The following is a 16,571-nucleotide window of genomic DNA, read 5'->3' on the forward strand; positions in this document are numbered from 1 at the left end:
ATGGCACCCACATGCATGTAAAAATGCAGCGCATTTGCAGGAACTGCAGGGAAATCGCATGGTCAAATTTTGACCATGCGATTTCCCTGTGGGCCGTGGTTTCTGCGGGAAACGCTGGCACGGCTGCCCATTCAGAGTTGGAAAATATAGAGGTTACCAGTAGTAGGACAATGCAGGTGCACAAAGAAAAGTTGCAGCAGACCTTGTGAGAGAAATGTACATTCTAACCTGAATAATTTGCACTGCTCCCTGTGAAAAGGGCAAAAATGTTACCTGTGCTGTGTAAAGTACTTGGCCTGCCCAGTGCAGCTTAGCAAATCTCTCTGCTAAAATTTCAAGGAAACCTGTCATGAAATAACTATAGAGATTGTCACTACTGACCTTGGCGTGAAAAGGTTTGTTGCAGAGCAGACATGCATTGTTAGAGCTCCACACCGCTAAGGAGAGAAGAGAAGGACAAAGCGGAGCCTGCAGGCTCAAAAGGTATCCATTTGAACCTTTTTGCCCCAGGGAACAAACTGTGAAAGTTTGGGCAGGAAATATGGTACTGGGAGGAAACCGTGGCAGAAATAAAAATCACCTCACAAAGAGCTCACAGGCACTCATTGCAGCTGAAGCAGCTCCAGTCACCTCACAAGATACAGCATCAGGGAGCTCTCACAGACAGAAAATGTCACAGCAAGACTCTTCATTTGAGTCAGATACAGAACAAATCCTCTCACAAACTTCTCCACAAGCCTCCTCAGTATCCCCAGTAATATTATTACAATTTGAAAAGATGCTTCATAAGGCTTTAAAACAAACCTCAGACCAAATAACAAAAAGTCTAACCAAAGAAATAAGAGAGCTGGGAAACCGCACCGCAGCCTTAGAAATAAAAATGGATGAAATTGAAATTACAACCCAAGAAAATATAACAGAATTGGAACAATTAAAAAAAGAGAATTTAATACTTCAAACTAAGCTCGAAGATTACGAAAATAGAGCCAGACGTTCAAACTTACGCATAAGGGGAATACCTGAAACTGTGACAGACCTGCAATCTACTATTACTGCTCTATTACAAGAACTAAAGCCAGATATCCCTATTGAACGTTTAGAACTGGACAGAGTACACAGAGCCCTCACAGCCAAAAAGAAAGATGGACCCCCACGTGATATAATCACAAAATTTCATTATTACAGAACGAAAGAACAAATACTAATTGCTGCAAGAGAAAAAAAGGAACTTAATTTTCAAGGACACAATTATCAAATTTTTGCTGACCTATCCCAACTTACTATTACTAAAAGACGATCCATGAAACCCCAACTAATGGAACTGCAACGCCACAACATTATGTATCAATGGGGCTTCCCCTTTTCAGTCAGATTTAACTACCAAGGTACAATTTACAGAAGCAGATCAGCAGATGAACTACAACAAACCCTTTTAAAATTAAATCTGACAGAACCCACAAGCAGCAACTCTCCCACACGCAGAAGAATGGCGTCATCTTCACCTTCAGGCAGCACTCAGAAAATTTCAGAACAAAATGGGAATCATCATTCTCACAAAAGAGGCCGTTATGCCACATCATCCATGGAGCAAGAAGATTCAATGGACTGACATCCTAATTCCTGATATCTCTTCATTTATTATACTAAGAGATGGTTCTCTTTAAAAAACCTATATTTATAACTGAATGTAACTGCATTCTGATAGTCACACACTGTGTGGGATCATGTTACATTCCAGTTATATTTCTTATTACTTCTGATTCATATAGCCTTAGAATATATAAGTGAAATAAGGAAATTCTTGTTCAGTTATATATTATCAGGTAATAACAATAGATTTATTACTTTTTAGGACAAATATGTTCAATAATCCAGAAGTAATGGAAGCTTTTTCTTTCTTTTCTTAAAACAAATATATTATTACCTAACTAGTTCCTAGAATTATGTTTTTGTTTATTCTAATCTGAAGCAATACAACCTCAATTTTATGAGTTAACATATCTAAACAGTTACGTATGAATAAAATATGTAATTGTTTACTCTAAAAGGGTTAAAATCCCAAAATAATTCAAACTATCTTCATCAATACCAAAGTTATTAACAGTACCTTTCTAACTGAATTATTTAGCCTAGGGCAAGACTAACCATATACAACCACCCTGGAATAAATAATTTCAACAAAAACTATATTCTGCACTCCAATTAATGAAACATCATTTTATTGTCTTTTGACATAGCACTTCTCTCCTGTAAGCGGAAGATCCGTGTACCCCCATTAGCCCTCCTCATTCTCCCAACCATATTATGTGGGAGTGCGACGAAGGCACTTATTCCCCTGAGAGAGATATTTATTCTCTTTCACGGGTAAATTGTGATTACTTGCAAAAAATAATTTATACAATGTATCATCTAATCTCGTATGTTTTTTGTTTACTCTTTACTCCAGAATTCACTGGTTTCTTTTCTATCTATTCATCTCTTCAGTCCACACAGGTTGATCTGCGCAGTCAGCTCTGCATAACAAAAAGTAAGTCAAAACTATTTGATCTATTGCCATGGCACCACTGAATATACTTTCCCTGAATGTTCAGGGAATAAATGTCCCTCAAAAAAGGACCAAAGCCTTCCGTACTTTCCATAACAAGAAGGCTCACATAGTATGCCTCCAAGAAACACACTTCACCAAAGATTCTACTCCACAATATATTTCTCCTTTTTATCAACAAATTTACACGGCTTCTGCCTGTACCAAGCAAAGGGGAACTCTAATTGCATTTCACCGATCCACACCATTCACCTTATCATCAGAAATTAAAGACCCAGAAGGTAGATACCTGATACTCATGGGTTATATAATGGATACAGCAATCACGGTGATTTCCTACTACGCTCCTAACAAACAACCTACACCATTCCTCTCACATATATTACAAGTGATTAATACACACAAAATAGGAACAGTGATAATGTGTGGGGATTCGAACCAGGTCCTCCTCCCATTTCTAGATAAATCACCTTTTACACCATCCAAAATAACCTCTAGATTACCTTTTTCTCAACTTCTTTCCAAACACAATCTGGTAGATTCATGGAGAGAAAGTAACCCAATGAAAAAGAAATTCACTTATTTCTCGCACCCTCATCAAACTTTCACCAGAATAGATCATATTTTTCTAACAATAGGAATGATACCAGAAATTATTGCATCAGATATAATTCCGATTCCGTGGTCTGACCATAATGCAGTATACACTACTATAGCCTCAGCCATACCAAAAGCGCATGACCCAACGTGGTACTTACCGGACATAATGCTCAAACACCCACTACTTCAGATGGCCATTGATCAAGCTTTAAAGGAATACATATCAATTAATAATACAACAGACATCTCCCCAATAACACTGTGGGAAGCTCATAAGCCTGTCTTGCGTGGTACAATACAAAGACAAATGGCACTATTTAAACGGGAACGCAAAAATCTAGCAAAAAAACTAGAACTCAATTTTAATGCAGCCTACATATCATTCCAAGATAATCCATCTCAGAGTACAAAATCTCATCTGGAAAAATCTAGATTGGAATACGATCTATTTCTCACGGAGTCAGTTGATAAATCCCTCAAACGCTCCAAACACAATTTCTACATGAATACAAACAAACCAGGTACGTATACCAATACGTTTGAAATTATCAAAAAATGTTTACACTTGTAATCCAGTTAAAATAGTCCATAAATTTCACTCACATCTCGCAACTTTATACAAGACAAACAATGAATTTAATCCTACAGAGGCTGAATCCTTCTTCTCAAAAATAACCTTACCTGAGTTATCTCAAAATCAAAAAAGCAGTTTGGATGAGCCTATAACTATAGATGAAGTTGCTAACGCCATAAAAGACCTAAAACTTAATAAAAGACCAGGCCCAGACGGCTACTCGGCTTTATACTATAAAACATTCTCAGAAATACTCTCTCCCATTCTCACTGAAACTTTTAACAAACTTCTAGATGGACATTCTTTTCGGCAAGGAACACTAATGGCAATTGTTTGTATGATCCCAAAACCCCTTTCTGATGATACTTCCTGTGTGAATTATCGGCCTATCTCTCTGTTAAACCTCGATATTAAATTATTAGCAAAAATAATAGCAAAACGCCTCAATAGCATTATAGGAAAATTAATACATAGAGATCAAGTAGGCTTCTTGCCAAATAGACAGGCAGGCGATAATATACGCAGGGCAGTGTTATTGGCACATATTGCTAAAAAACGGAAAATCCCTTTATGTTTTCTATCTCTCGATATTAAGAGGGCATTTGACACAGTATCCTGGCAATATATGCAATATTCATTACAAAAATGGGGTTTTGGACCCCACTTTTTAACATGGATCAAAGCATTATATAATAAACCCAAAGCCTATATAAAATATGCTGGATACAAATCTGAAGCCTTTAATATCGAAAGAGGTACCCGACAGGGTTGCCCATTATCTCCCTTATTATTTGCCCTTATACTCGAACCCATGGCCCAATACATCAGAACAAACCAAACTATAACTGGCATTGAAGTAGGAGGTATTACACACAAATTATGTATATTTGCAGACGATATATTACTTTTTCTATCATCACCACAGGTCTCTGGTCCTAACTTAATACCAGCTCTTGATGGGTTTGCAGCCCTATCCGGCCTTATGATTAATCCTAAGAAATGCCTAGTGCTTAATATTTCACTCACAAACATGGAATTGATCCCGGCTAGGGCTGCACTCCCATTCACATGGGCAGAAAAATCAATCCCATATCTTGGAATTCATTTAACAGCATCTCATTCTGACTTATTCTCAACCAATTATCCTCCTGTATTAAGACAGATCACAAATCTAATAAAACAATGGTCGCAACTTCCTTTATCCTGGATAGGGAAGATTAATGCAATCAAAATGACTATTCTACCCAAATTGCTTTATCTATTCAGAGTCCTCCCTATTCCAATTCCTTCCTATTTTTTGAGAATAGTACAAAAAAGAGCAACTTCGTTTATATGGGGCTCTTCTAAACCACGTATACCTATACACACACTACATCTTCCCAAAAATAAAGGAGGCCTGGGATACCCTAATTTTACTAACTACTACAGAGCAGCACATTTGGCCAGTCTGTCCAAATACCATGCAAAACAGGAAATCCCATTATGGGTATTTATAGAGGCTTCAGAAAATGACCCTCTATTAATATCAAATTTATTATGGCTTGATCCTAAAGACCGCTTTAAAATTCATAATCCCATAACTAAACACTTCTTATCTCTCTGGGATAAACTAAAAACCAAATATCAGTTACAATCTCCACACAATCCTCTTCTTTCTTTTATCAGAAATCCGGCCTTTTATCCGGCATGGATCTACCCAAATTCTTTTAAAGCTTGGACAACATCAGGCATTCAGACACTAAATGACTTCATAGCATCTAAATCATTCCTTTCATTCCCATCGCTTAGAGAAAAATATGATCTACCAAACTCTGAGATATTTAGATATCTCCAAATCAAAATTTTCTATACACCATTCCTAAAGGGGGATACATCATTATCCCAATTATCCATTTTTGAATCAATCTGTACAAAAGATCCATTTGCTAAAGGTACAATTTCATCACTTTATAATCAATTATATGGAGTAGCAAATCTTAATAGACCCTCTTACGTTCAGAGGTGGGAAGAGGACCTGGGACGAACTTTAGAAGACACGGACTGGTCTAACATATGGCTCACATCTAAGTCATCTTCACCCAACATCTTAGCACTGGAGACAAATTATAAAGTCCTAACTCGCTGGTACCTTGTACCCGCTAGAGTGGCAAAATATTCACCTAATACCTCAGCTCTTTGTTTTCGAGGATGCCCAGAAATAGGCACATATTTACACATATGGTGGACGTGCCCAGTAATCCAAACCTTCTGGAAGGAAGTCTTCGTGATTGCATCTAAAATATTTAAAAAAATAATACAACCAGATCCATATTTAACTTTACTTAATCTAAAACCGGAATGGTTAACACTCTCTCAATTCAAACTTATGATCCAACTAATAACGGCTGCAAAACAAACAGTGGCCAAAGCATGGAAATCTCCTACATTGGTACTAGCAGAAACAATTCACAGAATGAATAATACAATGTCCCATGCTAAGATGGTAGCCATCGATCAAAATCAAATTCCAAAATTTGAAAAACTTTGGCATCCTTGGATAAAACAACAGTTCCTGTCAAACTTCAATGACTCTGTCCTGTTGCCATGGTAACAGATTAAATGACTTACAGAGACACCCATTCTAAGGCTTCAAAGGGAACTAAAAAGAATAATAAACTGACGAGCGGGACAACCTTGTGGACCATACCTCTACCTTTCAACCCTTTTTCTTCTCTCTCTTTCCTTTTCTCCACCTTACGATTAAAGCTCATTATCAGAATATATTTGACCTATATACACTCTACTTGTAAACAATATGTATAGTAGGTATAAATACCTACAAAAGTAACTAAGGAAATGATATATATCTTTAATTTAGGTTTACGTGAACCCAATGTTTAATATTTGAAATTTCATGATATTTACCTATATAAACCCTACTGTAAAACAATGAGCTTACTTAGCTTAGATCCTTGTAAACTTACTTTATGTATCTTTATAACATTGTATACTCAATAAACTTCTTTTGACAAGGAAAAGGTTTGTTGCTAGTTACTGGCTTTATATTTTTCTGGCTGGAACAAGAAAGCAGCCAATTAGGTCAGAACTCCTTAATTCCATACTTGTAACGAACCAGTGACTCAGATAGCACCAAAGCCAAAATGTCAGCATATCAGGCAATTAATATTTTTAGAAGGTAATCAGCAATCAGCTCACATGACTGGTTCTTGTTTCAATAAATCTAATTTAACAAGTTCAATATAATCCGAGTGAAAAAGCAAACATGGACCTCAATCGCACAATAGTACATAACTCCATGTAGGGTATGATAAAGTACACCAAATTGCTTCACATGACATACTGTATGTATCCCCCTTTGCAACATAATTGGTGAGCTCTCCTGACAAGCTTCACTTGCATTAGTTCAAAGTTTCTCGGCTGCCAAGTACATGGTTTCTCATGAGAGCAGCTACAAATGGCCCAGTTGAGATGCTTGGAGAGAAAAAGGATTCAGGAAATAAACAGCAGCTCCAAAACACAGGTAAGGCATAGAACATGTGGATCAGCAAAAAATGCACTAATAAGCCCTGAATGTAATTAAGATAGAAAAAGGATGTTTATTTTTGTAGTGATCATAAAACTTGCTGTGGTAATTAGACCAGTATATACACACAGTATGTGCACCAACAGCCAATTTCCATTATTCATCAACCTGTTCCTCTTGGGATTTTCAGGACTATCTAGTACTATGTCCTTTCAAAAGATTCAGTGTTCATAGTCCAAAAAGTCAGTAAAATACAACCCAAATAAACAAGGTAATGAATTTAAAAGTGCTTATAAATCATATCTAAAACAAAACATTTTCAGCAGTACATTGCTCACCTCTGCTCTCTGCTCAAATACTTCTGGATGATCAGGTTCCAAGCTGATAACCCGACTGAGTTCGAATAATGCTAATTCTGCATTTTTTATGTCCTTAGGAACACAAGAGAAAATATAAATAGGTTTGTCATTACTTCCAAACACAACAGCAATAGTTTTGGTAATGCAATTGGCAATACAAATGCAGTCATTAAAATATGTTTTTTTATTTATTTTTTTTTACACAATTATTCTTTATGCATGCCTATTTTCCAGCTTAAAGCGATTGTAAAGTCTTTTTTTTTTTAGTTAAAAATAACAAACATGTTATACTTACCTGCCCTGTGGCACAGAGCAGCCCCAAGCCTCCTCTCAGGTCCCTCTTCGGACCTCCTGGCCCCTCCCTCCTGCCGAGTACCCCCACAGCAAGCAGCTTGCTATGGGGGGAGCTACGCCACAGCTCTGTGTGTCCATTCAGACACAGAGCAAGGCCCGGCCCCCTCTCTCTCTCCTCATTGGCTGGCTGACTTTGATTGACAGCAGTGGGAGCCAATGGCGCCACGCTGTTGTCTCAGCCAATGAGGTGAATCCCGGGCAGCCGAGACAATCCTACAACATCACTGGATCTAGACGAGGTTCAGGTAAGTATTAGGGGGGCTGAGGGAGGCTGCTGCACACAAGGCTTTTTATTTTCATGCATAGGATGCATGAAGATAAAAAACCTTCTGGCTTTATAGATACTTTAAGATAATCACACAATAACACACATTACACAAACAAGTATATCATTTTTTTGCTAGAAAGATGTTTATTTATGAAAATTTATGAAATTTATTTACAATAAAATTAAAAAAAACACACAACATAACATACAGACGTAAAAATGATTTCTACAGTGAGCACTATTAGTTGCTGTTTATCATTTTTTTGCCATTCTTGTTGCTGTGGCTTTCAGAGGAGCTATGGCCGAAGGGAACATTGGAATGACGTACCCATTATGGCCTCAGAGGAAGCTCTGAGGTTCAGTACAGAGGTGAGCCGACTAACATACCACTGGGTGGAGTGCATGACATATGTTTTGTGGAACAGGGGAGCACGTTCACAGAAGATTTTAGCACAGTTTATAAACTGAAGATTTTTGTTGGACTAATTATATGATGAGTTTGGACTAATTAAAGATTTCTAAAAGTCACATGTATAGGTTTTATCAGTCATTTAGTTGTTTGCGTAGCGCTACTCTATTTGATTCATTATGTTATTACCTAGGTGGTGTGAAATCACTTTTTCTGTGTTGCTTGCAACTCACATTAGATAGGTGACTGACTGTGTGACAAACCCTTACAGCAACAGGATTTTGTACACCCATTGATCCTGGGGCCGCTCTCCCAGGAATTGCATCCATAACTCCCGTTGTTCACTGTCCTGTTGCTCTGGGGTTGGAAAGCACTTGTCCGTTTGCATACCAGCAACCTGGAGGGCTCTAATCCAAAGTCCTACCTGAATCTACTGCCTGACCTCCAGGTAATCATCCGCAGACACAGACCTGGTGTATGCCGAAAGGACAATCCGCAGCAGCCCCGGAAACTCTGATGCCAGATCCATATCTCTGCTGGGGTGACCAAAGTCTGCTATCCTGATCTTGGATCCATGTGGAGGTGTGGACGTTTTCACAGCCAGGAAGCACGATCCCACCGCTGCCAACCAGTTGTGACGAACTCTTGTCTTCAACAGGATTATATCCGCCGTAAATGCTTCCTTTGTCCAGAACCAGCACTATCCAAGACCCTTTAGCCCACCCAGTCACCAGCCGTAACTCAGTGTAGGGTGAACAACAGCATCAAACTCCTTTATTCAATCACATGTTACCACAGATATACAACTCAGAGACACTCCCACCACCCTTGGATTCAGGGTGGAGTAAACTGTCCAATCACAATAGACACAGGTCAGGTGTATTCAAATTTCTCCTCAGTAAACAGTCTTATCAGCAGGGAGAGCTGTTGGAGAAATTTTCCCCCACCAATCTCACAGCTAATCTACATACACATCCCATAATATCCAAGGCAGACAGACACAATAGAACATTGGAATACAACCCTACCCCAAACGATCACAGCAAAGAGTCCACAACAGCTTGAGACAACACACAATATATACATATATACAACATTCCAGTATGGCTGTACAGCATGTCTAAATAGCACAGATCATAGTGGGGTTCTCAGTCACCCTGTGCCCATAATGGACACAGGGTGATTTACACATAAGAGGGGCCAGGGGAGCTGGACACGGAGTCTCCAGAGCTCTCCAAGGTAAGCTGAGTTCCACAAACCACCCACTCAAAGTGACTCCGGTCACAGAATGCATGGATTGTTTTTTGTTTAATGTTGGATATCAATTAGCCCCATTTTGTTATCTATTGAAAAACTTTACAGTTTTGCAAGTAAAACAAAAAAGGTTTAAACAAACAAAAAAAAAAAAAAAACGTAAAAAGGTTGATACCTATCGTAAAATTAGCCAGGTAATTTATGTAGGTACTAGATAGAACATATGTCAAATGCCCATTACTTTTTTCTGTCAACAGTGAAACATTACATGATAATTAGATGGCATGATTATTATATTATTATTATTATACAGGATTTATATGGCGCCAACAGTTTGCGCAGCGCTTTAGATTGTGAACGGTTTTGAGGTGTAGGAGGGTCAGATACTTTGACTGAAAAAACATTCTAAAACTGGGGATTAAAAAAGCAATAGTTTTAGTAAAGAAAAAAAATTAATGGATGTAACACTTACTTGCAGTCCTTTTTTGCCATATGCTATTCCTCTGCCATATATAGCACTTACAAGATCAGCATCATCCTATTAAAATAAAACATGGGGTACTTATTATAGAACACCATTTCCTCTGACATATGAAGCAGTCTGTGCAGGAACATTTCGTGAATCAAGTCTACACTCTAGTGAGAAGTTAGCACAGACATTGACTGGCAGAGGGATACCCCATTTGATGTCTTCCTGACCGGTCACATTGTATGGAACATTTCTGTGAGCAATAAACAATGCTGCTAATGTAGGAAATACTCCCAATCACTAGTTTAGCCCCAAATTTCCTTATCCTATAAGAGCTTCATATCGTAGTTTGGAATTAGGTTGTGCATTGCCATGCTTAAGCAGGGTAAACATATATCGCAATTTGGCCAGTTCAGCAGGAGCTGGCGTTCTGTCGAGAAGTGCCCGATATCGAAGAGTGCCCAGTATGTACTGCGCATGCGCCGTACGGAACAGCACAACAACTGATTTGCCAATCAGCTGGGCTGACGTAACCTGGGCGTAACGTAACCTGGGCTGTCGCATGCGCACATCGTAGGAGGTATCTCTCACTGGGAAATACCATTTCACAGGCACAATGTAAAGCTACTGTATACAAACAGCAGGGGAGACTGTAGTTGTCAGATTGTGCATCGCTGCTGCTGGAGGGTGGCTAGTGGCTGTGTTGAAGAGCTGGTTTTGTGTGCGTTTCAACCCGCCCTTTCACGCAGGCAAAACCGGCCATTCAACACAGCAAACCTGCCTTGCAACATAGACAAAACTGGACCATCAGCACACTGTAAAGCTGCCCCGCAACAGCGAGGCACAATCTGAGACTTACGGTCTCCCCCTGCTGTTTGTATAGGTTTCAATTGTGGCCAAGAAATGGTATCTCCCTTCGAGAGATGCCTCCTATGATGTGCGCTTGCGCCCTGGTCACGTCACTCCAGCTGATCGGCAAATCAGCTGAAGTGCGGCTCCGTCCTGCGCATGCATGGGCACTTCTCGACAGAACACCGGACAAATTTTGATATGTACGTAGCCCTGTCTGTTTAAACAGAAGACAGTGGTTTAGTCCCCGCTGTCATAGTAAAATAGTGTGGAGAGTGAGAACTCTGCATCTACATTGCTTGTGTGGATTATTGGGGGGGGGGTGTCGGTCATTTTTTTTTTTTACTCAGCCTTGTGGTTGAATGAAAAAAAACAAATACTGTCTGTGTATACCCTGCCCTTAGACCAGACATAAAACTTAATGGAAACTTCATTATCAGCATTGTTTGCAGATTAGATAAGATAATTGAATTTATTGTCATTGACAAAATTTATCAGGATACTCTTTACAACAGCAGTAAAACACTTCTCAACATAACACTTCTCAACATACATACCCCTACCACATGCCCACATATATTGGTTTAAATATAGCAAAATATAAAATGTTATTTAAAAAAAATAAATTTCTAAAACACTGTACCTGGTGGGGTTATGGAAAATACAGCACCAGGGAAAAGAAAAATACTTTAAGCGATTAGTGTGCATTTTGCGTGTCCTATATATTTTCGCTAATGGCAATGGGACAAACACACTGTAACCTGGATGGGTTGGATCACTACTAATAGCTTTTGCTCGCTTTTTTAATCGGCTGGCATATGCTGTGTCCAATTACGGTAGCTCCGTACCTATGGTCTACTGTGCTGTTTTCATACACGAGACAGGCACTTCTTATCCTCTGCCCTGCAGCTGGCATACCACACTACAGCACACTGGAGAAGAAAACTCTCAATGGTATGATAGAAATTAACCAGAAGCCTTGAGGGCAATCCAGTCTGCTTTAGTCTCTGAAGGAAAAAGAGTCTGCTGCGCTTTTTTCACCAGAAAAAAAAATAATTTTGAAAACATGGACAACTCTCCCTTGTAATATGAACTCCCAAAAATGTAATGGTGTCCACCGCTTCCGCCTCCTCACCACCTATATATACACCGCAATGGCAACGTTTGATCTTTTATACACAACAGAATGATGTAGCGCACCTTATAAAAAGTAACCACAATAGAATAAAAATGCAAACAATTGTGCAAAAAATGTGTACAAAAAATATAGAATCCAATGTATATCCAAAAATATCAAAAGGAAAATATAATAAGTGCAAACAATTGTGCAAAAAAGATATGGGTGTTCAAAAAAAATAGTCCAATGTATATCCAAAAATTTTAGAGGAAACGATATCCAATTTGAATCCGCTTCAAATCACCAATGTGACATGTAATGTAAAGTGTGAATCCTTCACCCTTGTAGATTAGCCTCTCACTGCTGTGATCCCTGCATTACCAGTAGGTCTCGCTACATGTTTTTCCCTCTCTGGGGATGAAGACAAACTGCTGCTGCTTCAAATGCCTCTTACTCGGAAGGATGGATGAAGGCCCCTTTCACACTGGGGCGGTGGGGGCGTCGGCGGTAAAACAGCGATATTTTTAGCGCTGTTTTACCGTCGTTTTTGCGGCTGTATTCGGCTGCTAGTGGTGCGGTTTTAACCCCCGCTGGCGGCCGAAAAAGGGTTAAACCAGCTCGTACAGCGCGGCTATAGCCGCGGTATCACCGCGGTATAGCCACGCTGTCCCATTGATTTCAACGGGCAGGAGCGGTTTAGGAGCGGTGAACACACCGCTCCTTCACCGCTCCAAAGATGCGGCTCGCAGGACTTTTTTTTACTGTCCTGCCAGCACACCGCTTCAGTGTGGAAGCCCTCGGGCTTTCACACTGAACAAACAGCGGAGGCTGTTTAGGGGCGGTTTGCAGGCGGTATTTTTAGCGCAATAACGCCTGCAAACCGCCCCAGTGTGAAAGGGGCCTTATAGATTTCCAACCCCCACAGCATACATGTAGGAAGAAAAAAAGCACATAGATCTAGTGCTCTCCGTTTAAAACTTCACATTTATTTAAAAAGTTAAGGTAAAGTATTGCACATTGCAGGATGATGCCATATAAGTATGTTATGTCCAAACCTCAAGACTTCCTCAGGATCTACTGAGGAAGTCTCGAAGTTTTGACGTAACGTACGTATAAGACGAGGTTTTACGTATATGGCATAATCCCGCGATCATCTCTGGATCTAAAGATCCTGTGACTGTATATGACAGACACGAGATTCATGGTTAGTACTACCTATAGTGACATTTTTATAAGTGCAATACTTTACCTTTTTTAAATAAACGTGAAGTTTTAAACGGAGAGCACTAGAACTGTGTGCTATTTTTTTCTTCCTGCATGTATGCTGTGGGGATTGGAAATCTATTAATCCATCTACCCATACATCCGAGTAAGCGGCAGCAGTCTGTCTTCATCCCCAGAGAGGGAAAAACATGTGGTGAGACCTACTGGTAATGCAGGGGTCACAACAGTGAGGTGAGAGGCTAATCTACAAGGGTGGAGGATTCACACTTTGCATTACATGTCACATTGGCGATTGAAGTGGATTCAAATTGGATATCATTTCCTTTGATATTTTTGGATATACATTGGACTATTTTTTTGACCACACATATACAGTGGGGACGGAAAGTATTCAGACCCCCTTAAATTTTTCACTCTTTGTTATATTGCAGCCATTTGCTAAAATCATTTAAGTTCATTTTTTTCCTCATTAATGTACACACAGCACCCCATATTGACACAAAAACATAGAATTGTTGACATTTTTGCAGATTTATTAAAAAAGAAAAACTGAAATATCACATGGTCCTAAGTATTCAGACCCTTTGCTCAGTATTTAGTAAAAGCACCCTTTTGATCTAATACAGCCACGAGTCTTTTTGGGAAACATGCAACAAGTTTTTTACACTGGATTTGGGGATCCTATGCCATTCCTCCTTGCAGATCCTCTCCAGTTCTGTCAGGTTGGATGGTAAATGTTGGTGGACAGCCATTTTTAGGTCTCTCCAGAGATGCTCAATTGGGTTTAAGTCAGGGCTCTGGCTGGGCCATTCAAGAACAGTCACGGAGTTGTTGTGAAGCCACTCCTTCGTTATTTTAGCTGTATGCTTAGGGTCATTGTCTTGTTGGAAGGTAAATCTTTGGCCTAATCTGAGGTCCTGAGCACTCTAGAGAAGGTTTTCATCCAGAATATCCCTGTACTTGGCCACATTCATCTTTCCCTCGATTGCAACCAGTCGTCCTATCCCTGCAGCTGAAAAACACCCCCACAGCATGATGCTGCCACCACCATGCTTCACTGTTGTGACTGTATTGGACAGGTGATGAGCAGTGCCTGGTTTTCTCCACACATACCGCTTAGAATTAAGGCCAAAAAGTTCTATCTTGGTCTCATTAGACCAAAGAATCTTATTTCTCACCATCTTGGAATCCTTCGGGTGTTTTTTTAGCAAACTCCATGCAGGCTTTCATGCGTCTTGCACTGAGGAGAGGCATCCGTCGGGCCACTCTGCCATAAAGCCCTGACTGGTGGAGGGCTGCAGTAATGGTAATTTCTACAACTTTCTCCCATCTCCCGGCTGCATCTCTGGAGCTCAGCCACAATGATCTTTGGGTTCTTCTTTACCTCTCTCACCAAGGCTCTTCTCCCCCAATAGCTCAGTTTGGCCGGACGGCCAGCTCTAGGAAGGGTTCTGGTCGTCCCAAACGTCTTCCATTTAAGGATTATGGAGGCCACTGTGCTCTTATGAACCTTAAGTGCAGCAGAATTTTCTTTGTAACCTTGGCCAGATGTGCCTGTGCAAACCTGTGCCTTGCCACAATTCTGTCTCTGAGCACTTCAGGCAGTTCCTTTGACCTCAGTAAACAAGAACCGCGCTACAAATAAATGTAATAGTATATAGATAGATCCCTAAAGGACCCACATAAGTGTCAGAAATAAACACTAAGGCAACTTAGGTGATAAAGAAAAGGAATAAAACAAAAAAGTCCCAGCAATTAAATGAAGTCCAAGTGTAAAATCCCAATAATGTCCAAGAGGAGTGCAATAAAACTAACAAATTCTTCAGATTACACCATGTAAAAAAATCCACCACCAGGTAAATTGAACGCTTACCAAAGGCAAGCTGTAAATCAGCTTGTACATAGACCAGATGTCCGGTCGGGGATACCGTCCTAATACGACTTCACAGTATGGGGAAAGGCAGAACAGGATAGCTCCGTCCAGTGGATCAATGGGCAATCAGCAGGGAGAACCCTGGCACCAGATTGTTCTCAGCCTATTGTCATGTCTTTCAGCCAACAGTATCATCTAATAAATGCATTCAGATCTTCTTTCTTCATATTCCCTGCCATATGAATCCATCACTGGAGATGACACAGAATATGATATCTCCCCAACTGCATCTTTGTTCATGTATCCTGCGTGTTTCCTATATTTCCTATGACCTCATGATTTTCATTTGCTCTGACATGCACTGTGAGCTGTACTGTCTGATATAGACAGGTTTGTGGCTTTCCTAATCAAGTCCAATAAGTATAATCAAACACAGCTGGACTCAAATGAAGGTGTATAACATCTCAAGGATGATCAGAAGAAATGGACAGCACCTGAGTTAAATATATGAGTGTCACAGCAAAGGGTCTGAATACTTAGGACCATGTGATATTTCAGTTTTTCTTTTTTTAAAAACATGCAAAAATGTCAACAATTCTGTGTTTTTCCGTCAACATGGGGTGCTGTGTGTATATTAACGAGGAAAAAAATGAACTTTGATTGATTTGAATGATTTTAGCAAATGGCTGCAGTATAACAATGAGTGAAAAATTTAAGGGGGTCTGAATACTTTCCGTCCCCACTGTATATGTTTGCACAATTGTTTGAACTTTTGTTTTATCTGTTGATATTTTTGAATATACATTGGATTATATTTTTTTGTACACATTTTTTGCATTTTTATTATATAGTGGTTACTTTTCTTAAGTTGCACTACATCATTCTGTTGTATATATTAGTTTAATAAGGTCTGAATCACTTATGGGTGTTAGCTAGCAACTTTTCTAATTTATTTCATTGACATCTTATTGAACTGCGCAGATTATTTATATAATGTTTGATCTTTCATGATCTCCTATAATCCACTTTTTCTTTAATTTTTGCAGTATTGAGTATTAAATCATTTTCTGTACACCACTCAACCAAATGTTGAAATTCCTGCCTATAAGCTATCATCTCGTATGAGTCCCTCTAAAGTGGTGTCATCAGAAAA

At 39.5% G+C, this 16,571-nt stretch overlaps 1 protein-coding gene across 2 annotated transcripts in view; it reads right to left on the reverse strand.

The window, feature by feature from the left end:
* The window catches only part of TTC13 (tetratricopeptide repeat domain 13), a 194,392-nt gene that overhangs the window by 83,112 nt on the left and 94,709 nt on the right, over positions 1-16,571 (reverse strand). For both annotated transcript variants that reach the window (XM_073627758.1, XM_073627759.1), the window contains exons 5-6: positions 10,359-10,424; positions 7,581-7,673 (exon numbers count right to left, since the gene is read on the reverse strand). In XM_073627758.1, the coding sequence (XP_073483859.1) occupies positions 7,581-7,673; positions 10,359-10,424 (159 nt within the window). The remainder of the gene's footprint in view (positions 1-7,580; positions 7,674-10,358; positions 10,425-16,571) is intronic.

The sequence above is a fragment of the Aquarana catesbeiana genome, linkage group LG04 (assembly GCF_042186555.1).
Source record: "Aquarana catesbeiana isolate 2022-GZ linkage group LG04, ASM4218655v1, whole genome shotgun sequence".
Classification (NCBI taxonomy): Eukaryota; Metazoa; Chordata; class Amphibia; order Anura; family Ranidae; genus Aquarana; species Aquarana catesbeiana.